Genomic DNA, 27500 nt, shown 5'->3' with positions numbered 1-27500 from the left:
CATCTCACCTTCTCATATCCTCCTACTTTCCTCATCTCACTTCCTCCTTCTGTCTCCCCGACAGGCCAGGAAGTCCCTCCCCATAGACCGCCTGGAGCAGCTAAAGTCTCAGCTTAGCCCCGACTCCCACCCCGAGCTGATTGGTCACTTGGAGGAAGTCATCAGCAAGATGGAGCCCTTAGACTCCGCCTGCAGTAGTCGCCGCAGCAGCATCTCCTCCCACGTGAGTCCTCCTGCGTGCTAATTGGCTGATTGTAGGTTTTGGATGTTCTGGAATGAAGAGTTGTGACAACTGGGGGTACAAGAAGTCGGTTGGTGACATGATTCACGTAGATTCAAATAATTCCAGACTGTGGCCAACACAGAACCACCACATAACTGGCAACCATGTCAATGCCGATCTGTGTGTTAAAAGCTCCATGAGCCGCCATCTTTGTTTAAAGGGACACTGTGCAGGAAATGGTCAAAAAAGGTACTGCAACTATGCTGCTCATTGAAACTGGGCTGCCTATAGCCAAGTTTTATCTTTTCATGAAAGTTTACTAAGTAATGAACTAATATTTTCTAGTATGGCCCAAGTACAGTCATTTTTGCTTCTAAAAATGGCTATTTCTGGAAATTCAAAATGGCGGACCATGGAGAAGATCCCCCTTTTCATGTATGAAAAGTGCAATTTTTCCAGTCATAATGAATATTTAGAATTTAATGGTGGTGGTAAGTATTCATGAAAAAGGTAACATTAGTGAATGGGTAGCATGAATTCTGGAAATAAACAACTAAAAATCTCACACAGTGTCCCTTTCAAAATGGAACCCGGGGGTCAATGGGATTAGCCCAACTCTCATTTCCATGGCTCCGGTAAAACATAGCCCTTGACCTCGCCCATCCTTCCTGTAACGCTTTGGAATGAAAGCCAATGAAAACGTAGCATTTCAAAATATTCAATGTGTGGCATTTCAAAAAGGCGTGGCAGAATTATATACTGTTGTCTATTTTGTCCAGCGTCTGTTACATGTAATGCTCAGGGTGCTTTTATGTACAGTATATGTCATTGCCAATCTGACTTGAAGTCATCGTAGAACCACAGCAGATGCATTCATAAAAAGTGTATTTATGGTGCCTGAGACAGACTCCACTACTACCCCTTCCAATCCGATTAGAAATGTAATCCGAGTATGCCGTTTTATTCAAATGGAGGTGTTTTCCATTGTAATTGAGTAACTGTTTCTTGGATTTCTAACCGTTTTGAAATGTTCCATGTAAACATAGCGAGTGGCATCCTGCTTACCCAGGGTCAAAAGAGGAGCTCTACTCTATATACTGTAGCGCTACTATAGTCTTTGCTTTTCTATTGGCTTTTTGTGCCTTTATTGAGGGTAGGGAAATAAAGAGTATGACCGGATCAGGGCGGGGGAGAGACTCGAGGGGTAGGGCTGGGAAGTGATTCAGGCCAGAAAAAATAAGGAATTGACTTTGTAGTACATCCGGATACCCTAGTGGGCTTACAACCAGGAAGCGAACAGTACCTGGATGACTTTCTATATCCGGTCATATTTGCAGTAGGCAAACGATGGTTACTGTACTTCACCCATTGGTCATTGGTGACATCAGGGGCGGCCCCCCAGCGACCTATCAGGTTCAAAGGTTATGTAGCAAGTAACAAGTAACTGTTTCTTGGATTTCTAATCGGATTGAAATATTCCATGTAAACATAGCCAGTGGCATCCTGCTTCCCCAGGGTCAAAAGAGGAGCTCTACTCTACAGTGCCCTCCATAATTATTGGCACCCCTGGTTGAGATGTGTTTTTTAGCTTCCAATTATTATTATTTTTTTCTAAATAATATGGGACCTTAATGGAAAAAAAGAGAAAAATCCAACCTTCAATACAAGTGCATTTATTCAGTGGGGAAAAAATCCCACATAAAGAAATAATTATTTGACATCAAATAATGTGTGTCACAATTATTAGCACCCCTGGTGTTAATATTTTGTACAACCCCCTTTTGCCAACAAAACAGCACCTAATCTTCTCCTATAATGTTTCACAAGATGGGAAAAGACAGAAAGAGGGATCTTCAGCCATTCCTCTTTGCAGAATCTCTCTAAATCATCCAGAGACCTGGGTCCTCTCCTCTGTACTCTCCTCTTCAGCTCACCCCACAGGTTCTCAATGGGGTTGAGGTCTGGGGACTGAGATGGCCATGGGAGGAGCTTGATTTTGTGTCTGGTGAACCATTTCTGTGTAGATTTGGCCATATGTTTAGGGTCATTGTCTTGCTGAAAGACCCAGTGACGACCCATCTTCAGCTTTCGGGCAGAGGGCAACAGATTTTGATTTAAAATGTCCTGGTATTTCAAAGCATTCATGATGCCATGCACTCTAACAAGGTTCCCAGGGCCTTTGGAAGCGAAACAGCCCCACAGCATCACTGACCCACCCCCATACTTCACAGTGGGAATGAGGTGCTTTTCAGCATGCGCATCTTTCGTGGCACGCCAGACCCACTTAGAGTGTTTGTTGCCAAAAAGCTCAATCTTGGTCTCATCTGACCAAAGCACACGGTCCCAGTTGAGGCCCCAATACCGCTTGGCGAACTCCAGACATTTGCGTTTATGATTGTGAGTGAGGAAAGGTTTTCTCCGTGCATACCTTCCAAACAGCTTGTTGGTGTGTAGACAGCGCCTGATGGTTGATTTGGAGACTTTGTGACCCCAGGATGCTACCATTTGTTGTAATTCTGTAACAGTGAGCTTTGGAGATCTTTTGATTTCTCTTACCATCCTCCTCACTGTGCGTGGTGGCAAAAGAAACTTGGGTCCTCGTCTAGGCTTGTTTACCACTGTTCCAGTGTTTTGAACTTCTTAATTATTCATCTCACAGTGGATATGGGCAGCTGCAGTTGAGTGGCAATGTTCTTGTAGCCTCTGCCTGACCTGTGAAGGTCGACGCACATCTGCCTCACTTGTATGCTGTGTTCCTTTGTCTTTCCCATGTTTAAGAGTGGATAAGAGAAATGGCCTCGGTGTCACGTCATATTTATACCCCAGGGAAACAGGAAGTGATGAATTACTAATTAAATGTTCCTACATACTCTGGTAAACTTTGTAAACTACTGTAGAAATGACAGAAATGCTTCAATTATATTTATTTCCTGGGAATTGTTAAGGGTGCCAATAATTGTGGAACAGGTGATTTAATGAAAAACAATTATTTTTCAGTCAGGGATTTTTTTATTTTCTTACAATTCATTTGAGTTGAAGGCTACATTTTCCTACAATTTTCAGTGTGACAGTATTCTTCTGCAATAAACACTGAATTTATTTTAAGGCTTTTAACACATCTCAACCAGGGGTGCCAATAATTATGGAGGGCACTGTATGTACTGTAGCGCTACTATATTCTTTGCTTTTCTATTGGCTTTTTGTGCCTTTATTGAGGGTAGTGAAATAAAGAGTATGATCGGATCAGGGCGGGGGAGAGACTCGAGGGGTAGGGCTGGGAAGTGATTCAGGCCAGAAAAAATAAGGAATTGACTATGTAGTACATCCGAATACCATAGTGGGCTTTCAACCAGGAAGCGAATGGTACCCAGATGAGTTTCTATATCCGGTCATATTTGCAGTAGGCAAACGATGGTCACTTCACCCATTGGTCATTGGTGCCATCAGGGGAGGCCCCCAGTTCAGGTTCAAAGGTTATGTAGCCCCTTAATGCACGCCGTACCTCCTGTGGCGCGCCGTAATAGACATTGAAAGTTAACTACTATAGTACTACACAACTATGCACGGGGCCTTTAGTAACAAATGACGACTTGGTCATTGCCATTCTGGTAACAGCTAATTTATAATGCCGTGTCTTAAGGGGTTAAATGGCTATGCTGTAGTACATCCAAAGTGTGCTTATTATTAGCTGGCTCTCTACATAGAAGCTACTGGTCATGATGCAGACTGATAGCTACTGGTTAGGAGACAGTGGCTACTACAGTATTTGGACAAAGCCCAAGTCTCAATGTTTTCTTTCCACCGTTCCTCTCAGGAGAGCTTCAATGTCCTGGACTGTGGCATCTACCGAGTCATCAGTCGCAGAGGAAGCCAATCGGACGAGGACACCTGCTCCCTCGTCAGCCAATCAATGCTGGAGGAGGAGCGCCTGAAGGAGTTTGGCTTTGCTCAAGAGGAGGAGCCAGGGGATCCGGGTAAGGGCGGGGCCTGTGGAGAAAGGGATACGCCCACTCTTTAGATTTTCACCCATTGGGCACGATTGTGATAAAGCAGTGCTGCTTTTGCTAGGCAGTGGGCATGCACACTTTGCCATTTTGATGCATTGTGGTTGGAAAGCAAAATCAGCACTGCTTCATCACGATCGTGCCCATTCTCTCAGGGACTACATCAGAACTGACTGACTTGATGTATTTTGGTACAAAAGTGTAACAATTCTCTAATTTTTTTTCAGTTTGTGTTAATAGGCTATATTTGCGGGGCTTTTGCCTTCATTATGACACAGATAGTGAAGGGTGGGTCAGGAAACGAGGGTCAAAGACGTCCAACATGACACTGTCCTTCAGTGCTAACAGATGCTTTCGCTTACTGTAACTGTGAAAGACATGGCTTTCATGCATTCTCTTTTCAAAAAAATGCTTTGAAATGTCAAGCCAAAAAAATAATTTCCAAAAAAATCTCTTTTTTTGCATTTACAGTAAGTAAAAGTATCCGTTGCACTGAAGGACATGTTGGACGTCTTTGACCCACGAGTGTGAGAGAGAGATATGGGGGAGGGTTGGGATATGACCCAGACTGGACTCGAACCCGGGTCTGCGCCACAGCACCCTCACAATACTTTATAAATCCCAAAGGATTTCAAGGGATTAACTAGATTTGCAGTGCCCAGGAATTGCACAAAAATGCACTCAGAAATCGCCAATAGAAAGCAAAAATAGGCAAAGAGAGAAAGAGTAAAGAGAAGAAAAGGAAGGGAAACATTACAGGTAGTGAATGACTGACAAGTGGAAGAAATATTGAATATAAACCTGATGAATGCACGTGTGGGAAAATAATGATGTTTCGTTGCAAAACGACCTATCCACCATTTTTTACTTTTGAAATTTGTTGTTGAAAATGTTAAGTCTTATCATTTATGTGTGAATTCTCGACATTCAAATATTTTGAATACATACTTTATAAACCTATATGAAATGCATTTTTGCAATGTAACGAAATGGAATGCCCAGTACAAAAATGTCAATTTCCCAAAAATGTACCTAAATGGTTATACGTCATTTTGCCATGAAGCTCTTCAAATGTAATAGTTGTGTGACGGTAAAATAAGGGACAGTAGTTACATTGTTGAGGTAGTATAACTATGTATGGTCACATACAAGATGCCATTTGAATGACGTCTCTAGATCTATTTGAGTTATGGAATGCAGAAAAAAACGGGAAGAACAAAAGGGAAAAAATACTAAAAAGGAGAAGAGAGTGCAATACAAAGTAAAGGAAATTCAGGGAAATGGATATTAATGTTACTCAATAACTGAAAGATTTTCTTAAAATGTTGCTTTTTTTCTTTCTTTATTGTGACCATACAACAGTATTTTCTTATTTTGTGGAAACAAATGTATATAATTTTTTTGTTCATTTTCCGACATGATTACGTTTAATATTGCATATTATTTCCAACAGTGTTACAGTGAAATAGTCAGGGGAAAATTGTTGTTAAGATCAAACTATGAGGCAGCTGAAATAAAAAAAAAACAAATGACATAAACCCAACAGGCCTAATGGGGTGTTCATTGCATGAATTGCATCTCATCACGCGGCTGCCATTTGTGCCTTCCTGCTCTTTGTTTCTTTTTGTCCTCCATCATAGCCAACATGCAGAATCGTTTTTAGGAAGTTGTGAAATCACCAAAGCTTGTGTGCCAAATTTGCTTGCATCATTTCATCTCACTCTCTCTTTTTTGCCTTCCATGTTTGTCATCCTTCCTTCCCTCCTCACCCCCTCTTCACCCTTCCTTCCCTCCTCACCCCCTCTTCCTCCTTCCTTCCCTCCTCACCCCCTCTTCCTCCATCCTTCCCTCCTCACCCCCTCTTCCTCCTTCCTTCCCTCCTCACCTCCTCTTCCTCCTTCCCTTCCCTCCTCACCTCCTCTTCCTCCTTCCTTCCCTCCTCACCCCCTCTACATCCTTCCTTCCCTCCTCACCTCCTCTTCCTCCTTCCCTCCTCACCTCCTCTCCATCCTTCCTTCCCTCCTCACCTCCTCTTCCTCCTTCCCTCCTCACCTCCTCTTCCTCCTTCCCTCCTCACCTCCTCTTCCTCCTTCCTTCCCTCCTCACCTCCTCTTCCTCCTTCCCTCCTCACCTCCTCTTCCTCCTTCCCTCCTCACCTCCTCTTCCTCCTTCCCTTCCCTCCTCACCTCCTCTTCCTCCTTCCCTTCCCTCCTCACCCCCTCTTCCTCCTTCCTTCCCTCCTCACCCCCTCTACATCCTTCCCTCCTCACCCCCTCTACATCCTTCCTTCCCTCCTCACCTCCTCTTCCTCCTTCCTTCCCTCCTCACCTCCTCTTCATCCTTCCCTCCTCATCCCCTCTTCCTCCTTCCTTCCCTCCTCACCTCCTCTTCCTCCTTCCCTCCTCACCCCCTCTTCCTCCTTCCTTCCCTCCTCACCCCCTCTACGACCACATCTGTTTTTTTTTATTTGTGCTCCATCCTCTGCTTTCTTGCCTCCTTTCTTCTTTTTCTCTCTTCTCTTCTGATTCGTTCCCTTTCACCTCTTTTCTACCACTCTTTTCCCTCTCCTCTCCTCTCCTCTCCTCTCCTCTCCTCTCCTCTCCTCTCCTCTCCTCCCCTCTCCAGTCATCTCCTCTTCTTTCCTCTCCTCTCCTCTCCTCTCCTCTTCTCTCCTCTCATCTCCTCTCTCCTTCCCCTATCCTGATCCTCTCTCCTACTTTCTACTTTCCTCTTTCCTCTCCTCCCCTCCTCTCCTGTCCCTCCCTCCTGTATGCCCCATCCTCATTTCCTTTCCTCTCCTCTTTCCTCTCCTCTCCTGTCCCTCCCTCCTCTCCTCTCCTCTTTCCTCTCCTCTCCTCTCTTTTCCTCTCCTTCCCTTTCCTCTCCTCTCCTTTCCTTTCCTTTCCTTTCCTTTCCTTTCCTTTCCTTTCCTTTCCTTTCCTTTCCTTTCCTTTCCTTTCCTTTCCTTTCCTTTCCTTTCCTTTCCTTTCCTCTCCTCTCCTCTCCTCTCCTCTCCTCTCCTCTCCTGTCCCTCCCTCTCCTGTCCCTCCCATCATGCTTTGGGCTGCAGAGCACCAGGGGGATCGTGCGGATGCAGAGAGGGCCGAGCTCGGCCTGCAGTTCCATCTTCCACTCTCATTCCGCACCAAGCCACCACGCATTGCCTTGCAGGCCGTCCGAGACAGGTGACGCATGGACACACACACATGCATGAAGACTCACATACAGCAGATGTATGCACCAGGCTTGTACGAAATTCCAAATTGGATGAATTTGGATTCAAAGAAATGACATAATACGAACACTGGGTGGTGTCATTACCTTGATTTTCTTTGAATTTAAGTTACACCACCCATTGAGAATACATGGAACACCATCACCTAGTGTTTCTATTGTGGCATTACTTTGAATTCCAATTCATCCAATTCGGAATTTCGTACAAGCCTGGTATGCACACACTCTCTTTCTCTCTCACTCACACACACACACACACACACACACAAACACACACACAAACACACACACATAGATTCGAACATAGGGTATATATACATTCATACACACATCCATACAGATTTAAACGTACAGTGTGTGTAAATACACAGCCTGACATGCAGTGGTATGCATAGGTCACAGAGCACACAGACACACACCATAAACTCATTTTTCAGATACAACTACAAGCATATTGTACGTTCTGCTTGCGAAAGCAGCAGGAAAATCTGAATCTTCTCCTACAGTACCTAGATAGGGAAAACCACAAAGATAAAAACCCCACTGATAACGCACACTGCTCCCTGCTCAAAGGGAACACCAGAGAGCAAGCACGAACCGAAACTCCACCATACAGTCACACAACACACCCTGCAAAAACATGCTCAGGCTCAAAGACGTACCAAGTAAAAGTAATCCATCGCCGTTCATATTCCATTCTATGTGTGTGTATGTGTGTGCATTTTCCACATTGGTGCAGTGAAATGGTGGAACGTTTACTGAGGGTGTGGTGCAGTAATTTGATGATATAAGATTCAAATTGTGAGTAAACAGAAGAAAGAGATACTGTTTAGTGATTTATGGTTTTCTGGAATCATCACCACATAAGATGGTATATAATTGGTTGGTGAATTATTTTATGAACTGAATGTATAAACAAGTTTCAAGTTAAAATGTATTAGCGATATCAACAGTATAAAAATACAGCTGCTAGGAACATACTTTGGTGAGCTCACACATTCAAAAATACAACATAGACAACAAAAAACTAGGGGAGTTTATGAAGCAATACTAAACCCTTTGATAAAGGCAAGGCAAGGCAAGTTTATTTGTATAGCGCATTTCATACACAGGTGCAACTCAATGTGCTTCACAAAATGAACAAATGCAAAACGAAATGAAACAGAGAAGAAAGAAGGAAATAAAACACATAGCAACTGCATGAATAACACAAAAATGCAGAACTATGGAAAGTACAGGAAATGTCTTCATCTGAGACACCTGGCTGTGACTTTCAGTAGAGAGAGAGAGAGAGACAGACATAGACAGACAGAGAGAGGGAGAGAGAGGGAGGTGAAATGAAACTGCACTCACCCCCATGACCCAGAATAGTGTTTCCAGAGTGTCTGAACTTCCTCTTTCTTCCTCACTTCTCACTTTCTCACATGGTGAAATATGCGGTATACACACACTCCCCTATTGTGTAGCTTACTTAGCCATTGTGACACATGTATGTCGCACCGTCCGTCTCGCCCATAACCACGGTATGTACACGCTGCGATACAGTCAATATTCCACTCTTTCTGTCATCGCTGGTTAGGCAATGTTGGCTTGACCCTGGGATGGGAGTCGTGCCATTTGGGAAATATTTTTTTTAACTACATGATGGCTGCCAGGCATGCTAAATGAAATGTGATCTTGTGACTGATTGTATGTTGATTTTGTCAATGTTTGTTGTCAATCAAACGGAGCTTCCTCATACAGTATGTTAATGAGAAGCCAACATGGTCATGCCGTATCTCTCTGGCTGCATTTTGTTTGTTTATGTTATCTTATCATGTGTCTTACTTACAAGAAAAAGGGTAGTTGGATTTTCGAAACATCCAGGTTTTTTGTCAGAGAGGGTTGACAATTCTAGAAGTGTTAAAGTGTCACTGTTTGGCAAAGCCATTGGAAGTTACTTTAAATATTTACTATAATATTTATCTTCAGAAGCACAATTTGATAGAAAAAAAACACTCTGACCTTATTTAGCTGGACTATTTATTATTATTATTATTATTATTATTATTATTTTATTTTTATTTTTTTGTATATATGTTTTTTATTATTTATTATTGTGTGTGTGTGTGTGTGTGTGTGTGTGTGTGTGTGTGTGTGTGTGTGTGTGTGTGTGTGTGTGTGTGTGTGTGTGTGTGTGTGTGTGTGTGTGTGTGTGTGTGTGTGTGTGTGTGTGTGTGTGTGTGTGTGTGTGTGTTTTGTGTTTCTCTGTCCATCTTCCAGTGTGTCTAGCTTTGTGAAGAAGACCACAGAGAAGATCAACACCCTCCAGATGAACAGTGACCTTTGGCCACGCGAACTTCAGGGGTCACTTGGAGAGGTCATGACCTCCACCGCCCCTTTCCCAGACCTCGAGGACCATGAGTGAGTAAAAAATTGAGCGCTTTTGCTCCCCTCAGAGGGATGTATTACATTATAACTAGTGTTGCACGCACCGATACCATTTTTTGGCCCCGATACTGATACCCGATACCTGGCTGTGCAGTATCGGCCGATACCGATGCCATACCGATACCGATACCACCCTATTTGAAATGTATATATATGAAGGGCTGTAGTGCATACTACTTGGATGTAAAATCATTGCATGGCTTTGTCAGGCTGCTGCCTACCTTTGTGAAACAGGAAAATGACTACCGGTAATACAAAGTGAATCCGGCAAAACTTTTTAAATACCTCTATGAAATAACAAATTTCAAGGCTGTGTAAGTGTCATACAAGTACTTGTAAATGGTATCGTGCCCTATTTGTTGGTACTCGCCGATACCGATATCACCATTTCAGTGCCGATCCACCGACACTCAACAGCTCTATTGCCGTGTTGGCAACTTAGTTGAGTGCAATGCAATTTGGCAACCTGTTAAGTGACTACCGGTAACTGGTTAGCAATGACACCTGCTTTGACAAACAGGATCCAGACCAAATTACATGGTGTCTTAGTTTCTTGCATGTGACAAAAATCTTTCGGTTGCTTTTGAAGAAATGAGTGGCTAGTAAATGAGCCTTGTCTTCCTCGCAGGTCCTTGGTGGAGCATTCCCAAGCAGAACACGATCTGCAGGAGCTCAGAGCCGCCACAGCGAAAGCCATGTGAGACACAAACATACACATACACATACACATACACACACACACAATGGCATACCTACGAATCACAAAAGACCAACAAAGGTTGTCTGTTGTCTGCGCCTGCACTTAACACCCGTGTATTGCTTGATTGGTGCGTGCACTCTCAAAAAGTAGTAATCACTCAAGATAATGAAAAAAAGAAGGCACACACAAGGCTTGTGTGAAAAATGAGAATGGACTAGGTCCGAAACGTCTGTTTCTCCAGTTAACCTCAGACTTCTGTTGTTAATTTCGGCTTCAATACACTTTTTCACACAAGCCTTGTGTGCGCCTCCTTTTTCCATTATCTTGAGTGATACCTACGAATCACACTCTAACTCACAAACTGAGTATGCTGTCCATGTGACCCATTCAGATTGCATACATTACATTCACAAGCGCACACTTGCACAAGCACATACTGTATGAAATACCAGACAGAAAAGGTTAAAGTGAAGGTCCGGGTAACACTGTTCAATGCTCCCAAACAAACGGTTCGGACGCTCGATCCTCCATCAAAGTGCAACCCCTTGAAACTTTGTTTTGGAACATCAAACAGCGTTGGGGTCGGGACCTTGATCATCTCCTTTCAGTTGTCTCCTGTTTGGTCCTCCAGCACCTGTGCTACTGATGTGCAAACATTCTCTGAGTTTTGACATATAAAATACCAAAAACACATGCACATACAAGTGCAAACTCACTGGTAAATAAATATACATACACTCTTACCCATAGGATCTTGTTATTCAACATGTAGCCATTCAGTAACAGGGTTCCCACTGGTGCTTGAATTCCTTGAAAATGCTTGAATTTCAATTAAGTGATTTCAAGGTTGTGAAAATGCTTGAATTTTTGGTGAAGTGCTTGAAAATGCTTGAAATTTGTGTCAAGTCAAACTCAGTAAGCCAAATAATAGAAATAAATTGTTCAGGTACATCAATTTTAGGGTGTCGAATGGCAAATCCCATCTGACATCTCACTACCTCAGATTTTTGATTAGAATGCAGGAAATTGCTTCTTAAAAACACAACATTTTCTGGGGGAGGACCCCCACACCCCCTTCCTGCGACCTATTAAAGGTGCTGGAAAACTGAACATTTGGTGCTTGAAGGTGCTTGAAAAGTGCTTGAATTTGTTCATGAAAAAGGTGTGGGAACCCTGTAAGTAGAGGCTGGGGGCTTGACCCAGGATCCCAAGCCGGTGGGCACTCTGATGATGACGACACATGTAGGTAGGTACATGTGCTTTTGCAATGAATTGTGGGTTATGAAAGAAGTAGCGTACGTCGCCCCTGTGAAGATGAGCATCACTGTGCTCTGACAAAGTAAGGATGCAGTGGCCACAATCCAAAAATAACAGCACCTGATTCCCACATTCAAATAAGAACTGATGAAGTCTGTTAGTGAAGAGACAAAACATCTTCAAACTCCCATAACGAAGTCCAGTTAAAGAAGCTCCCATAATGAAGTCCAGTTGTGCACAACTAAACTCCTTTGCCTACATTGGCTTGGATGAATGACAGCCTTTATAGCAGGGGTGGGAAACCGTTCATTCGAGGGGCTATTTCACATTTTATAAAGTCCTCCAAGGGCCGTACGATAAACACAAACAAGGATTTCCCCCTGGCCTGCACTTAAGGCCTATACTGAAGGCAGCCACCTTTACAACAGACCCCACTTTCACTAGGCCGCCTGAAAATATCACTTAATTGTATTGCAAAGGACCCTCGAGACGTGCGTTCCCCACCCTTTCTTTACAGACATGCGTTCCCCACCCTTTCTTTACAGACATAGTGCAGTGGCACAAGATATTGGACGCATGTCTACGGATATGTAATTAGCATGTGACTATGCATGTTAGTCTAAAATCACATGTGATTTGAAATGACCATCTATCCTGTCCTTAACATGTGATTTGAAATGACCATCTATCCTGTCCTTAACATGTTAAGGACAGGATAGATGGTCATTTCAAATCACATGTTACAGCAGCCCTCTGTTGAGATTACGTTACTAAGACTAGGGCTTTACATACACTTATTTACCCATCATTAGGAACCATGTGGGTCACAAGACACCACATATGATGGCTGATTTGAAGCGTTAGCTCCGGCGATGTACAGTATATCAGTAAAGTTAGTACACCCCTCAACATTAATGGCTGTATCTAGTTTTTTTCTGAGTGAACAAGAAAACAAGCGGTTAAATGTGTTGTTAAAAGGTCACTAATCATTGTGTCAAAGTGAAATTTCAGTAATGTTTTCTTGTGAAAAGATATACTCACAAATCGGCAAAAACTGTGAGGGGTGCACTCACTTTCGTGATATACTGTACCTGTAGTCCAGTGAAACATCTTATAAAGTAAGATAGTACAGTGCCCTAGCCATTTGAGCCACAGCCGAGGTTGAAGGGGGGGGTCACTTTCATAACCTGTCTGTGCTGTGATCAGGGTTGCCAGATGAGTCAGGTGATTTCCAGCCCAAAAAGTGCTCAAATCCCGCCTAGAAGCACAAAATCCCACCCAATTCTATTGATTTCTATGGCAAAAATTGGGCAGGTTTTTCTGCTAAATGCTGGCAACACTGGCTGTGATAACCTTTTCTAATGTCGGCCCTGCTGTGTCCTAACGGTAGGGCACTGTGTTGCTATGCCGGCGAACTGGGTTTGATTCCGGCCCGGGTCATTTGCAGATTCTTCCCCTTCTCTCTCTCTCCACTCTTGTTTCCTCTCTCTCCTCCACTGTCCTGTCAAAAGTAAAGGTTTAAAAACCTTTTCTTTTTCTTTTTTAAAAATATATATTTAGGGGCTTTCATGCCTCTTTTTGATAGGACAGTCTGAGATGGTGATAGGAAGCGAGTGGGACAGAGAGACGGGGTGGGATCGGGAAATGACCCTGGCCGGACTCAAACCGGGGTCCCCGTGGGCATGCAAGCCCAAATGTGGGGGGCTTAGCGCGCTGCGCCACAGCACCTCCCATAAAAAAAACCTTTTCTAATGTCTTTAACACAGAGCACAGGTATAACAACCTTTCCTAATGTCTTCAACACAGAGCTCAGGTGCAGGACCTGCAGGTGCTGTTGGACCCGGCCAGCCTGGAGGAGGCCCTGCTGGAGTGGCTGCCCGCGCTGGAGAAGGTCCTGGGCCCCGTGGACCACACGGCACCCCCAGCCTCCTCGGCCCCGCACGGAAAACACGGAGAGGAAGTAGAGGAAGAAGGAGGCAGAGAGGATGAAGATGAGGAGGAGGAAGAGGAGGAGGAGGAGGAAGGAGAGCTGGAGGTCCTGTCCTCGTGTTCGACGGCCAGCCACCCTAAAGAGGTCACAGCAGGGGGGTCACCGATGAAGAAGACGAGCGGTGGCGCAGGAGTAGGAGGAGGAGGAGGAGAAGAGGAGGAGGAGAAGGAGGAGGACCCCAAACTCCTGGCGGCGGAGAAGGAGCTGACGAGGAGGCCGCCGCGGGGCGAGGAGGAGCCCGTACGCCTGCTCTCCTCGCGACCTTTGCCCTCCGAGCTGCAGGCGGACATCGCACAGCTGGCCGCCCTCTGCCTCGACCTGGGCTGCGTCGGGAGCCGGCGGGAGCCGCGGAGAGGAGAGGAGGAGGAGGAGGAGGGAGAGAGAGAAGGAGAAGGAGATGGAGAGCAGGAGCGAGAGAAGAGGAGTGTGTGTGTGGAGAGCGTGTGTGTGTTCCTGCGGCGCTACTTCTTCCTGCTGGATCAGGACCGCACGCGTCGCGTCTGCATGCAGCGCTACAGGCAGCACCCCGCCGTGCTGCAGGACTTCATCGCAGGCATGCTGGGTAAGGGCACGCAAGGGATGCTGGGTAAGGGCACGCAAGGGATGCTGGGTAAGGGCACGCAAGGCATGCTGGGTAAGGGCACACAACATGGCATCATGACACTGTGGATGAATAACACGTCGACTTGAACCGTCTACTGCATGTGTGCACCATGACTTTGCATGTTAACAAGTGCTCTGCAACGGTTTGGTTTTGCTCTGGGCACAATTTCGCCTTTTGACCATGTGATTTAGTTTGCTCATCATGATGGCATGCAGGTAGAGGCATGGTTTTGTAACAGTTTATGTCTATTATTTAATTTACATTTTCAGATTTACCGCTATTGACTACAATAGGGCAATTAGGGCAGTCATGGGTGAGCGGTTAGGGCGTCAGACTTGCATCCCAGAGGTTGCCGGTTCGACTCCCGACCCGCCAGGTTGGTGGGGGGAGTAATCAACCAGTGCTCTCCCCCATCCTCCTCCATTACTGAGGTACCCTGAGCATGGTACCGTCCCACCGCACTGCTCCCCATGGGGCGCCACTGAGGGCTGCCCCCTTGCACGGGTGAGGCATAAATGCAATTTCGTTGTGTGCAGTGTGCAGTGTTCACTTGTGTGCTGTGGAGTGCTGTGTCACAATGACAATGGGAGTTGGAGTTTCCCAATGGGCTTTCACTTCACTAATCCTGATATAATAATCATCATGAATAATCCTGATTCATATACATTGTGATGACATGCAAGTAAAACACATGATTGTATAGCAGTTTATGTCGATAACTTCTGCGTGTGTGTGTGTGTTACCAGAGTACACCCAGTCCAGTAAGGTGGTGGAGGTGATCCAGAGAGGCGACCTGCTGAAATCCTTGAGGAGCCTGAGGGAGCTGCAGCCCTGGAACCCTCCCCTCCTCCTCTCACACCTGTACAGGTACAGTAGCCCTGGAACACCCCCCCACCCCCCTCTCACACACCTGTACAGGTACAGTAGGCCTGGAACCCCCCCCTCCTCCCCTCACACCTATACAGGTACAGTAGGGCTGGAACCCCCCCCTCCTCCCCTCCTCCTATACAGGTACAGTAGGGCTGGAACCCCCCCCTCCTCCCCTCCTCCTATACAGGTACAGTAGGGCTGGAACCCCCCCCTCCTCCCCTCCTCCTCTCACACCTATACAGGTACAGCAGGGCTTGGTAGGGCACGAAAAAGGTATCTTTTAGAAGGCAAAGGGATACTGTAGTTGCTTTACCAAAGTTGACTGAGTGTCTGAAGAAAGGGATGAAATGTTGGATGATTGAAATATTTGAACAGCTTGTTACACCAGCAACAAGCAGCCCCATTCCAACCAATCTGTCAATCAGTGCCTATTTTCCCTTAAAAAAATGTTGCATTAACTAGAGAATATGGGAAAGTATTTCAGTAGTGCGTGTGTGTGCGCGAGCATGTGTGTACACTGTACAGTGTCTGTCTGTGTGCCTGTACCCTCCTCCTCCTGGCCATATGATATGTGTGGGGAGACTGTACTGTGCTACACTTCCCTCTGTATCCCTAATCCTGTGTCCTCCTCTCCTCTCCTCTCCTCTCCTCTCCTCTCCTCTCCTCTCCTCTCCTCTCCCCTCTTCTCCTCTCCTCTCCCCTCCTGTATCCTCCTCTCCTCTCCTCTCCTCTTGTATCCTCCTCTTCTCTTCTCTTCTCTGCTCTCCTCTCCTCTCCTCTCACCTCCTCTCCTCTTGTATCCTCCTCTCCTCTCCTCTTCTCTCCTCTCCTCTCCTCTCCTCTCCTCTCCTCTTGTATCCTCCTCTCCTCTCCTCTCCTCTTGTATCCTCCTCTCCTCTCCTCTCCTCTCCTCTCCTCTCCTCTCCTCTCCTCTCCTCTCCTCTTGTATCCTCCTCTCCTCTCCTCTCCTCTGCTCTCCTCTCCTCTCCTCTGCTCTCTTCTCCTCTCCTCTCCTCTCCTCTCCTCTCCTCTCCTCTCCTCTCCTCATCCACCTCTCCTCTCCTCTCTCCTCTCCTCTCTCCTCCCCTCTTCTCTCCTCCTCTCCTCTCCTCTATCCCCCTCTCCTCTCCTCTCCTCTTGTATCCTCCTCCTCTCCTCCCCTCTCCTCTCCTCTCATCTCCTCTCCTCTCCTCTGCTCTCCTCCTCCAGGCTGTATGATAAGCATGGGGAGCTGGCGGTGCGCTCCTTCCCCCAGTTCTATCCCACAATCCTCCCCTCTGACGTGCTGGCCATGGCCCAGCGCAGCCACTTCCTGCCCTACCTCGACAACCTGGTGCAGTCGCGCACAGAGGAGCAGAGGTGAGGCGCACAGACATTTTATTATTAGTGTTATTATTATTATTATTACTATTATTATTATTATTATTATTATTATTATTATTATTATTATTAATAGTAATAATAATGGTAAATGGTAGATGGTAGATGGTAATGGTCGATGGACTGCATTTACATGGCGCCTCTCCACCCCTTTGAGCAATCAAAGCGTTGAGGCCACTGGCAGCGTTTTCAAGTTATCATAAGTCATTGGTATCATCGGTTTAAAGGTGTTTCCATAAGGGAACATGACCAAAAATATTGCAATATGTTTATTCTCTTGGTATTGTAATAAAATGAAGGATTCAGATCTGATTAGCTCCAGAGAACCTGAACTAACTGCAGAAATACACCAGCGGCGATCTGAGCGAGTCGAGCGACGGAAGTAATTGACTTTGTATTGAGTCGAGAGACAAAAGCGATTCTGGAGACTAGAGCGATTTGCGCGACGAGCGCGACAATTTGAAGTTGAAATCTTTTCAACTTTCTATGACGCGGTTCGGTGACAAGCCGCGACAGCCAATGACTGTATAGAGGTCAGTGACCACAGCCAATGGGAATGCTTGAATGCTTTGCCTTCTGCCTGTACGGACATACTCTAGTCTCCTCAATCGCTCGTATCGCTTGCTGCTGCACTCTGTCGCTTGAATCGCATCACCGCTGGTGTATTTCTGCGGTAAGGGTTCTTGGTTTAGTTCATCCTTTCCCATTGTTTTTGTATTTCTGCATAATTTTTTATTATTGATTACCCAATAACCCAAATACAAACACACAAGTGATTATTTAACAAGTGATTAAGTGTAAATGAAGTATCAAATATATCAACAATATTTCTAATGACATGTGTCATGTCATCATTATCCCATAGCAGTTCTTCTAAAGTTCGCTGTGCAACTGCTTGAATTGGTTCCAACCAGCCTCACAATGGCAGCAGCGTTACGTGCCCTAGCACAGTGGTTTTCAAAGTGGGGTTAGGGGTCTGTGAGGGGTTGATCAGTGGGTCGTGGCAGGTTGGAAGGTAAAGTGTAGCAAAAATGAAAAATAAATAATTGAATATATTGAATAAGCTACACCAAAATAAACCAACATATTCCCATTTAGTTTAGACCTGTGTTATAATCTATTGCGTCTCTGAACATTACAACTATTATTTTTCTATATTTTCCAGTGGGGCACTGACTCACATATAGACTATGGTTGGGAAAGGGGATGCACAGAAAAAATTGTGTGGTGCGACCCTTGGCTGGAATCTACCGGCATATGGAGGGCCTTGTCATGGTGAAGTTTGAGAGTCCCAGCCCTAGCATTAGGCTCAGTCTCAGGACGAGTGGTCTGGGAATGTGACCTAAATGTGATTAAGGACCATTAGGTGGTTAACTGTGACCGTGAGCACTGACATATTTAGGCCACTCAGCCCTTAGACTACAGCGCCCTTGTGACTGAGCTGCAACTGGTTGGGTATGACTTGTGTTACGACCCGGCTGGTTAGGGGAAGCAACGTGAAATGGTTTATTTTAATTGATTTTTACATCATCTTTGCTTGTTATTTAGTGGTGTGGTGTTACTCTCTAACGAAAAGAAAGCCGCTGCCTAGAATGATTTTAATCTGCATTAATCATTTCACCAATTGACTTCCTTGTACCCCATTTGTCACAACTCTGAATTCCATGGCTCTGGCTTAAACATACAAGCACTGCCTGTGCACTGACATATTATAGCCTGGGGGGCACAGGGGGACGTCACGCTTGCTAAATGACTCCCAATGCTTCACTCCTCTCCACAGGCTGGCATTCCTGGGTTCCCTCCTACAGCCGGAGTCCCTGCGACAGGATTGGCTGGAGCTGGCTCTCTCCCATGATGCACCACAAAAGAGTGACACGCTCACAGCTGATGGACAGCCAAGGTACAGACGAAGGGCTCTGTCCAGTATCCTAAATCCTGTCCTCCACCTGTGCTTGAGGCCTCATGCTTCGCTGACGCCCCACCTCCGTGGAGAACACGATAAAGTTTCCCCGCTGTCAGCCTAGCCACAACAACTTTTGGGAGATTTTTCCCCATTCAAAATCCTGATTGCAAATGAGAAAATGACATTTGAATTGTGCTTTTGAGAGATATACGTCGATATAATGAAATATCTGGTGTCAATGACATCTTGTGAAATCAAAACCCCCTCTTGTAGCCCCTCTTGTTCCTTTCGTCACTGTCCCTGAGGTTTGATGGATGTTGATGCGTAATGCATGTGTTTGTCCTGCAGGTGGCACTCTCACTACTTCAGCTGGGGCTACGGGCGGCTGCTGTCTCTGCTCATCCGGCTGCCAGCTGACCTCTCCTCCAAACAGAAGATGCTGGACACGTGCAGACGCCACGGGTACCACTTTACACACACACACACACACACACACACACACACACACACACACACATGCCGAAGACATGGGTACCACTGCACACACAGAGAGGAAAAGACAAAGGTCCACAACACTGTTCGATTCTCCCAAACAAAATTTAATGGCACATTTTCCTTTCAGTAACTTTCTCTTTGGTCCAGCACCTGTGCTGCTGATGCGCGCACATTCTCTGACTTTGGATACTGCTTTACACACACTCACATGCCGAACCCACAGGTACTACTGCACACTTGCATGCCGAACCCACGGGCACTGCTTAAAACACATACAAGTACTCACAGCTGGGCAGTACAGCCTTTGGGAATGCATGAGAGTATGAATGAATAGATAGAGCAGGCATGCTTTTCATCCATTCATGCGCTCATCTGTTCAGCTATTCGTACATGCATTCATTCATTCTTCCATTCTATTTACTGGATGGAGGAATGAATATACGTATGTACTGCATGTGTGGTAGGTCTGTGACCACAGCAGTAGTTCTAGGTGTGACAGTGTGTGTTGCTTCTTCTCTGCTCCCCCAGGTACTGGACGGGCTACCTGCAGCTGTGCAGAGAGCTAGAGCGCCGCCCGGAGGCCTTCGCTGCCATCTGCAGCCTGGACGACATGAGCCTGCTGGAGGAACCCAATGGTAAATACAGACCAAACCTGAATATGAACAGAATTTTTTTTCCCCCACGGTTTATTTTGAAACTTTTCTCATTACATTCAGAAGATGCAATTGGAATACAATACAGTCTGGTTTAAAGAAGAAAAAAATATATAAACAAAATTAACATATGAAATATCGTATGAACATAATTTAATGGTTTCATATAAAGTTAGGGATGTTCAGCTTTTCTTTAAACTATAGTATGAGAAAGTGAATCAGTGTTAAGTAAAAGCCACTGTGACTGATTTGGTTGAGGATGAGGGTTTATGCAAGGCTATTTTGAAGTCAAATATCCCTTACTTTTTGTGAACAGTGTAAAGGTTTCAGTTGAAAATTAACATTGATCATCTAATTTAGCTTTGTGTGTAAGAGATGGAGATGCTGTTAAGGGGCACTTTGTAATATTTATAGTAGTTTATTTTAAGAATTCGTTCTTCCCATTCACAAATGTTACCAGTTTTTCACAAACACTTACACCACCATCAAATTCTTGTATTTACTAAGTATTTACTATTACTGGAAAAAATGCTCTTTTCATACATGTAAAGGCTCATGTTTAGCTGCAAAACTTACTGTACCTTGGTCATACTTCTAAATATTGGTTCATTCGTGAAAAGATGATTTGGCAATAGGCAGCACAGTTTCCATGTGCAGTATAGTGGCAATACCTACTCTGGCCACAATCCTACACAAGGGCACTTCAGCCATGGATGGAGGTAGAGGGAGATGTAAGGGCGGGATTTGAACCTGCAACCCTCTGATCTTAAGCCCACCTCCCCAGCTATTAGACCACAGCTGCCCCTGTTTTACTTGTGTAACCCAACTTGAAAAAGAATGGTCGTCGCACACTCAGAACTTCATGCAGTTATATTTAAGACCAACGTTTCGGCTTACGCCTTCATCAATGACCCTGATGAAGGCGTAAGCCGAAACGTTGGTCTTATTAAATGTAACTGCATGAAGTTCTGAGTGTGCGACGACCATTCTTTTTCAAGTTGAGTCTAATTGTCTGCCGTACGCACCTCAAACGGTGTGCGTTAACTGAAACCCGAAGAAAGACTTTACTTGTGTAACCCCTCCCCCCTCCCCCATTCCCCTTGTCCACGTGCAGGTATTGTACCTCAGACCCTTGAAGAGTGGAAGCTTCTCATCCAGCTGTGTCAGCAGACCTGCAGTGGTACCCCTGACACCGCTAGCCCCCCCCAGGCTCCCATTGGAAACAACCGAGTCGCTAGCACTACAGCCGATAGCACACTCAACGGTAGCAGTAGCAGTAGCAGCACAGCTAACGGCACCATCCATGCTAATAACAGTGCTAACGGAACCACATGCGCTAGCACTACCACCACCACCAGCAGCACTACCAGCACTACATGCCCCACGAACGGTAACGGTACTACTAGCGAAGCTGCGTGTAGTAGCAGCATCACATGTCCGACGAACAGCGCTAACGGCGAGTTGGCTAACGGTTCGGCAGCGGCAGCGGCAGACTGGAGCAGCCAAATCACGGTGGAGACGTTAACGTTGAGGCTGGCGCGCGTAGTGGGGCCGGACCAGGCCCTGGACGCCCTGCAGGAGTGTGGAGTGCAGCTGCAGTTGGGGGCTCGGCCCACACGCGTCTGTGACCTGCTCAGGGTGGCCGAGAAGAGGCAGAGGTGAGCCAGAGCAGAGCAAGTTCAAGGTGCTGTTTCCACGTAGCAGGATATTTTTTTAGAAGGGTATTTTTTTCTCCTGTTAAGGTGTAAATGCAAATATATCATATATCATATATCATAAAAATAAATCCTCCATTGTAACAAATGCCCCCTAAACAGGATAATTTTTTCTCCTGCTTTTTATACCTGGATTTTAAATATCTGCTACGTGGAAACGGAAGGCCAAAACCAATGCAAAACCAATTCAACCAGGAGAAAAAAATATCCACATATAAAAATATCCAGCTACGTGGAAACGGCACCCAAGTTTCAACTTTATTGTCCCTAAAAAGGGCAATTGAAAGCAGGGTTGCGTTTCTCGAAAGCATAGTTGTTAGCCAGTTAGCAACTTGGGTAGTTGCCAATGGGAAATTGCTTTGGAAACAAAAACGTACAATGTGGTTAGGAACTATGGTTTTGAGAAATCCACCCTAGAGTTGTATAAAGTAGAAGTAGTACTCTTAAATATGTACTAACAACACTATTAGCATGATATTACAACGCTGAAACCATGTAGTTTCTACTACCATACTACGAGTGTTGTAATTACATTTGTAAGAGCACATCTACTAGCAAGACGATGACAACATCATAAGCACATGAAACCGTCTATAGACAACAGATAGCACAGGACAGACCATAAAGTGCAGTTAAAAAGGACCATAAAAAGGGGGCATGGAGTGCGTTGCAATATGCGACCTTGCCTCCTCCACTTGCCTCCTCCACTTGCTTCTCTCCTCGTACCAGGAAGTAATATGTCATGATGACATCACTGACAACAGCATTATATTTCAATATCTTGCAAAAGCTCAATTGTAGAGTCTTTTTCTCATTTGCAATTGGAATGGTGAATGAAAAACAGTCCCTCAAAAGTTGTTGTGGCTAGGCTGACAGCTGGGAAACTTTATCGTTTTCTCCACGGAGGAGGGGCCAGGAGGCGGGACGAGGAGACAAGCGCAAGTGGACGAGGCAAGGTCACATATTGCAACGCACTTGTGATCTGTAGAAGCGGGGACAGAGGGGATTGGGGAGGGGGGTGGTGGGTTGGTGGCATGGCACGGGTAACTACACCTGTACATGGCATGGGGAGATATGCATGAAATGTGCAAATAAAATCGCGTATAGCATTACATGCATGTCCAGGTATAAAGGCTTTATTTGTGGGGTTGCATGTCAATGCTTTATTATTTGTGGGGTTGTCTGAGTCTTCGGATTGTGTCTTTTGCAGGGCTCTGATCCACACCATGCTGGAGCGGTGCGATCGCTTCCTGTGGTCCCAACACGCCTAAAGCAGCATGAAGGAGAGGAGGAAGATGAAGATGGGCTGCCTCCAGCTCTGCTCTCCGCCATCTTGGTCAGGGCATCTTCCCACGACACCCCAGTGTCCCTTAATGTGCTCCATCTGCAGACCAAACCTTCTGTGTGATGACTCTCCGTGGTCCTGCTAGCAAGCATGCCTAGAGTAGATGGGTAGGGCTGCCATCTTGGTCAGGTAATCTTCACTACACCCCTGGTCTCCCTCAATAAAGCTCATGTCTGCAGGCCAGCAGATGGTGGGTTTCGAACTTGCAACCCTCTGATCTCAAGCCCATCTCCTTAACCACTTGGCCACTACGGTTGCCCCAGATCTTGAATGCCCTCCGTCTGCAGGCTGCAGGTCTTCTGATGCCTCTTCATGGTCCCAGGTACTCTAGCGCTCCCAGGGGCATCTCACTACAGCCCATGTCTCTAGCAATACAGGGGTGCATTTCTCGAAACCAAACGTTGCTTACTACTTATTAGCTACTATGTTGTTTTCGATGCATTTTCCCATTGGCAACTACCGAAGTGGCTAACAGGCTAACAACTTCTCTTTTGAGAAATGCACCCCAGGCCTGCCTTATGAGGAGATGGTTATCTCCAGATACCTCAGTAACAGAAGTATCAGCCCCATGGTCTAATATGACGGAGGTCATCTTGCACCTGTTCACCCCCTCGGGGATCGAACGTGCGACCTCGTCAACTACAACGGTCCGGCAATGGGAGACACAGTACGGTACCGTTGGGCCAAGAGACTAGTCTCTCGGCCGAATGTCACGAGACTGTATGAGGCTATCGGAGGGAGGTTTTACCAACGTTCTCTGCTAGTTAGTCTCCGTTACACTAAAGCAGTTGTTCCCAAACTGGGGGTTGGGAGAACCAGTGTTCACTTTTATGACTAATAATAAGATGTATTTGAAAAAGTTTGGGAACCACTGGTCTAAAGAGACTCAGCACCCAGTAAAGACACCTGAAGGACAACCTGCTTGTGGAAGTGTTCATACAGTATGTTTTCTGGACCTGGCGCTGACATCTGTGGTCAATACAGTACCACTACACACTCCATCTCCGGCAGTCAAATGTGCAATGACTCTCTATGGGACAGCCGCACCACACTACAATTGGGTCAAAGACGTCCAAAATGAAATTGTCCTTCAGTGTAACGGATACCTTCTGCTGACTGTAACTGTAAAAAACATGACTCTTTTTATTTTATTGTTTTTCCAGTGAATTCATGAAAGCCTCGGCTGTCATCCTTTCACTTGAAACAATGTAAAAATCACGTTTTTTTAACGTTACAGTCAGCAGAAGGTACCCGTTACACTGTATTACAATGCCATTTTGCACGTATTTGACCCAATTACAGGATGAATCATTCCAGGTGTTACTGATAATGTACTGTAACACGGTACATCCAAGCACAAATGTGCTATTGAAACCAAGAAAAACAAGCAGTGTTACATTTCTTTTTTTTTTCTTTTCTTGTGTTTTAACTGATGATGGCGATGATAATAGTATAATATATGCTTCTAATTATTTATCTATTTATCAACAACAGACAATGATGTTTGTATGTGAATCACAGGCCTTGTAACAAATCACTTACACATACTGTTAAATGTCAGTGTACTTTAACCCATTCAGGCCAGCTGAGAATTAAATTAATGTGTCTAGAAAACTAGCATCTTGTGGTAACAAACACTCTCACATATCTAACACTTCTAAAAGCAGCCTGAGAACAACTAATTGTACTCTGGACACTGAAGACTTACATGAAATATCGCAGGTGTGGTATATCTTAAAGGTTGTTCCTGTGCAAAAAAAAATGTCCTTTCTGTCTGTATAAAGAACAAGTCTGTGAAAGTGTGTGTCTGTGTTTTATTTAGTTATTTAAACATGGTAGCTTTTAGATCCCAAGTATGTAATATCAAACCAAAAAGTTGTAAAATGTTAAAGGGACACTGTGTGAGATTTTTTGTTGTTTATTTCCAGAATTCATGCTGCCCATTCACTAATGTTACCTTTTTCATGAATACTTACCACCACCGTCAAATTCTAAGTATTCATTATGACTGGAAAAATTGCACTTTTCATACATGAAAAGAGGTCCGCCATTTTGAATTTCCAAAAATAGCCATTTTTGCTGCAAAAATGTCTCTACTTGGACCATACTAGGAAATATTTGTTTATTACTTAGTAAACTTTCACGTGAAGAACAAATGTGGCAATAGGCAGCCCAGTTTCAATGATCAGCATAGTGGCAGTGCCCTTTTTGACCATTTCCTGCACAGTGTACCTTTTAAGATAGATATGATATGTAGAAAATATCAGCGATATTTTGTGATGAATTTCATCATATCTGTACCAAGGTGTAAACCACCTCCGTGGGAAAGACCGAGATAAAAGTTTTCAAAAAAGTCAACACAGGTGACATATGAGTAAGTAGCAGTTAGGTTTTTAGTGTTTTTCCATTAATAACACAGTCTATGTACCTCATTAGTTACAACAGACTAACTGGTGTAACAGCTATGTGCTACTGTTGCTCTAACACCATGAAGTTACTTTTCCTTAGTTATGACGCCTCCTGTCTGGAAAGACATGGCACATTTCTAGGTCACATTCAGTTGAAGGAGAGGATTGTGCACATCCCAGGGAAAGGTGCAGGACGAAGGTCAACTGTAGTTTTCAGAGTGAGGAGTCCACACACTTAGAATCCTTTCTGTTGTGTTTTATTTTTCCATGGCAGGATAACGTTTCGACTTCAACAGTCTTCTTAGAATCTGAAGAAGACTGTTGAGGTCGAAACGTTATCCTGCCATGAAAAAATAAAACGCAACAAAAAGGATTCTAAGTGTGCGGACTCCTCACTCTGAAAACTACATTTCTAGGTCGCACCACACGAGGCGGCTACGCTACATAGCGGCGCTCTGCTGAACTGGGGCAGATTGGTGTGTGTTGTATGAAGAGAGCCGACTAGCCGGCACTACTGGAGGCGATGGCATCCTTGGCAGCGCAGCACAGGTGCTCACTCGCGCAAACAGCTGCCACATGAAAGCAGGAGAACAGGCAGCGGAGTGGGGAGAAGAAGAACACAACACACACACACACAGAATGGGGTTAGTAAGGCAAACTGCAGGATTCACCGGCTTGCTCGCTCCAAGTCCAAACTCGGCCTAATGTGCCCCCAATCCCCTGTCTACATACTGTTCATAAATACATACATCCAACAGAGACAAAAAGAACACCCCCCCCCCACCCCCCTCCATGAGGTGGGGTTCAAAAAGAAAAGTTGTTAGAAAATGTGAACATACCGTATTATTACTGTATATTACCGTATTTATAACTGCTATTTTAACACGATATCAGAACATAAATAAAGACCAATTAAAAAAAGTGTTTTTTGTAGCACAGCAGTTGGGCTTCAGGGCCCCCTTACCTCTTGGGCCCCTGCGCCTGGGCCCGGTAGGCCTCTGCAGTAATCTGCACTTGCCATCCACCAGTCACGTGCTGCAGATTTCCAGTAATCCTTTCTTTCTTTCCCAACTTGGGGCCCACTCGAAATTGTCCCAAATGTTCGGGGCCCACCTCTGACCTAATAAAGAATAAAACTCAAATAAATCAATAGCAACACACATCTAAATATGATTATAATTTGTTGAAAATTATTTCAAGGCCCACTTGGAGTACCTTCAGAGCCCACCACTGGGCCCCGGCCCATAGGTTGAAAATCACTGTAGTGCCGTGTTCTCTGTGACCACCTGTCCTGTCCTGTGCTGTCCTGCTGATGACACCACTGGGCTCAGTGCCACATCAAGATGCAGGAGGCAGCAGCAGCACACACACCTGGATGGGGTGGGGGCGCGAGGCCTTGGGGGGGTGTGCAGTGCAGAAGAACAAAACACAGAAAAGTTCAAATTGAAAAGTGCGGAGTTGAGATGATGTCAGTGGGAAGTCCCTGACTGTTCATTAGCCACATAACTCTGTGTCAGAGAGAGATATTTGTGTGTGTTTCTTTCAAAGAAAGATTTTGTTTTGTATGTCTGTGTGTGTCCAGAAATAGGTCAACTTCTTCAGAGTATTGGAGTCAGAGAGACAGTTTTTTTCTCCATTGTTCAGAATGACATTTGCTCAAGACGGTGAGCCATTGCAGCTGTTGAGTTGCTGTACGCCTGGCACATAATCCCCCAGCACACTCTTCTTTTCATCACACAACACCATAGAGAAATAATGACATTCAGATGCATGATTCATCTCGCCCATAAATTTAATTTCCCCCTGGGCCTTAATGTGTCTTTAAATGTCCGTGTGGGCATTACGTGTGTTTATGCTACTTGACACCTGAATCTCCCCCCGGGATCAATAAAGTTACTCTACTCTACTACTCTACTCTACTACTAATTTCCCTCCGCCCCGGGGATCAATAAAATTGCTCTACTGCTTCTACTACTACTAAATCAAAGCCGACTTTATGTTTGAAATGGCCCCAAACTTGTAATTCACAGCAACCATGGTGTATGGTGTATGACATGGGACATTAATGCCTATGGGTTTGGGGGAATTGGAGTTTGAGAAAAGTTATTAGTGCAGAATCAAAGAGAGCAGGAGAGAGAGAGAGAGAGAGAGAGAGAGAGCAGGAAAGAGAGAGAGAAAAAAGGTGCATTCGGTTTTGTTTGATGTGGAGCACTTGTCACCAGGCGCTACGATAAGAGGATTCTGCACATATTTGACGCCCCTGCCAACCTATAAATAAGAGGCCCTTCT

The 27500-nt window shown here is 45.1% G+C and overlaps 1 protein-coding gene across 3 annotated transcripts in view; it reads left to right on the top strand.

Moving 5' to 3' along the window:
- hps5 (HPS5 biogenesis of lysosomal organelles complex 2 subunit 2) overlaps nt 1-24710 on the top strand; it is a 41969-nt gene extending 17259 nt beyond the window's left edge. For all 3 annotated transcript variants that reach the window (XM_063197719.1, XM_063197718.1, XM_063197720.1), the window contains 13 exons: nt 65-223; nt 4038-4197; nt 7298-7412; nt 9724-9864; nt 10520-10588; nt 13655-14400; nt 15189-15309; nt 16522-16671; nt 18473-18592; nt 18944-19057; nt 19619-19725; nt 20858-21401; nt 22669-24710. In XM_063197719.1, coding sequence (XP_063053789.1) covers nt 65-223; nt 4038-4197; nt 7298-7412; nt 9724-9864; nt 10520-10588; nt 13655-14400; nt 15189-15309; nt 16522-16671; nt 18473-18592; nt 18944-19057; nt 19619-19725; nt 20858-21401; nt 22669-22729 — 2607 coding nt within the window. In that variant the 3' untranslated portion in view covers nt 22730-24710. The remainder of the gene's footprint in view (nt 1-64; nt 224-4037; nt 4198-7297; nt 7413-9723; nt 9865-10519; nt 10589-13654; nt 14401-15188; nt 15310-16521; nt 16672-18472; nt 18593-18943; nt 19058-19618; nt 19726-20857; nt 21402-22668) is intronic.
- The last annotated feature ends 2790 nt before the right edge of the window (nt 24711-27500 follow it).

The sequence above is a fragment of the Engraulis encrasicolus genome, chromosome 4, assembly GCF_034702125.1.
Source record: "Engraulis encrasicolus isolate BLACKSEA-1 chromosome 4, IST_EnEncr_1.0, whole genome shotgun sequence".
NCBI lineage: Eukaryota > Metazoa > Chordata > Actinopteri > Clupeiformes > Engraulidae > Engraulis > Engraulis encrasicolus.
This window is presented reverse-complemented; position numbering and strand designations above follow the sequence as displayed.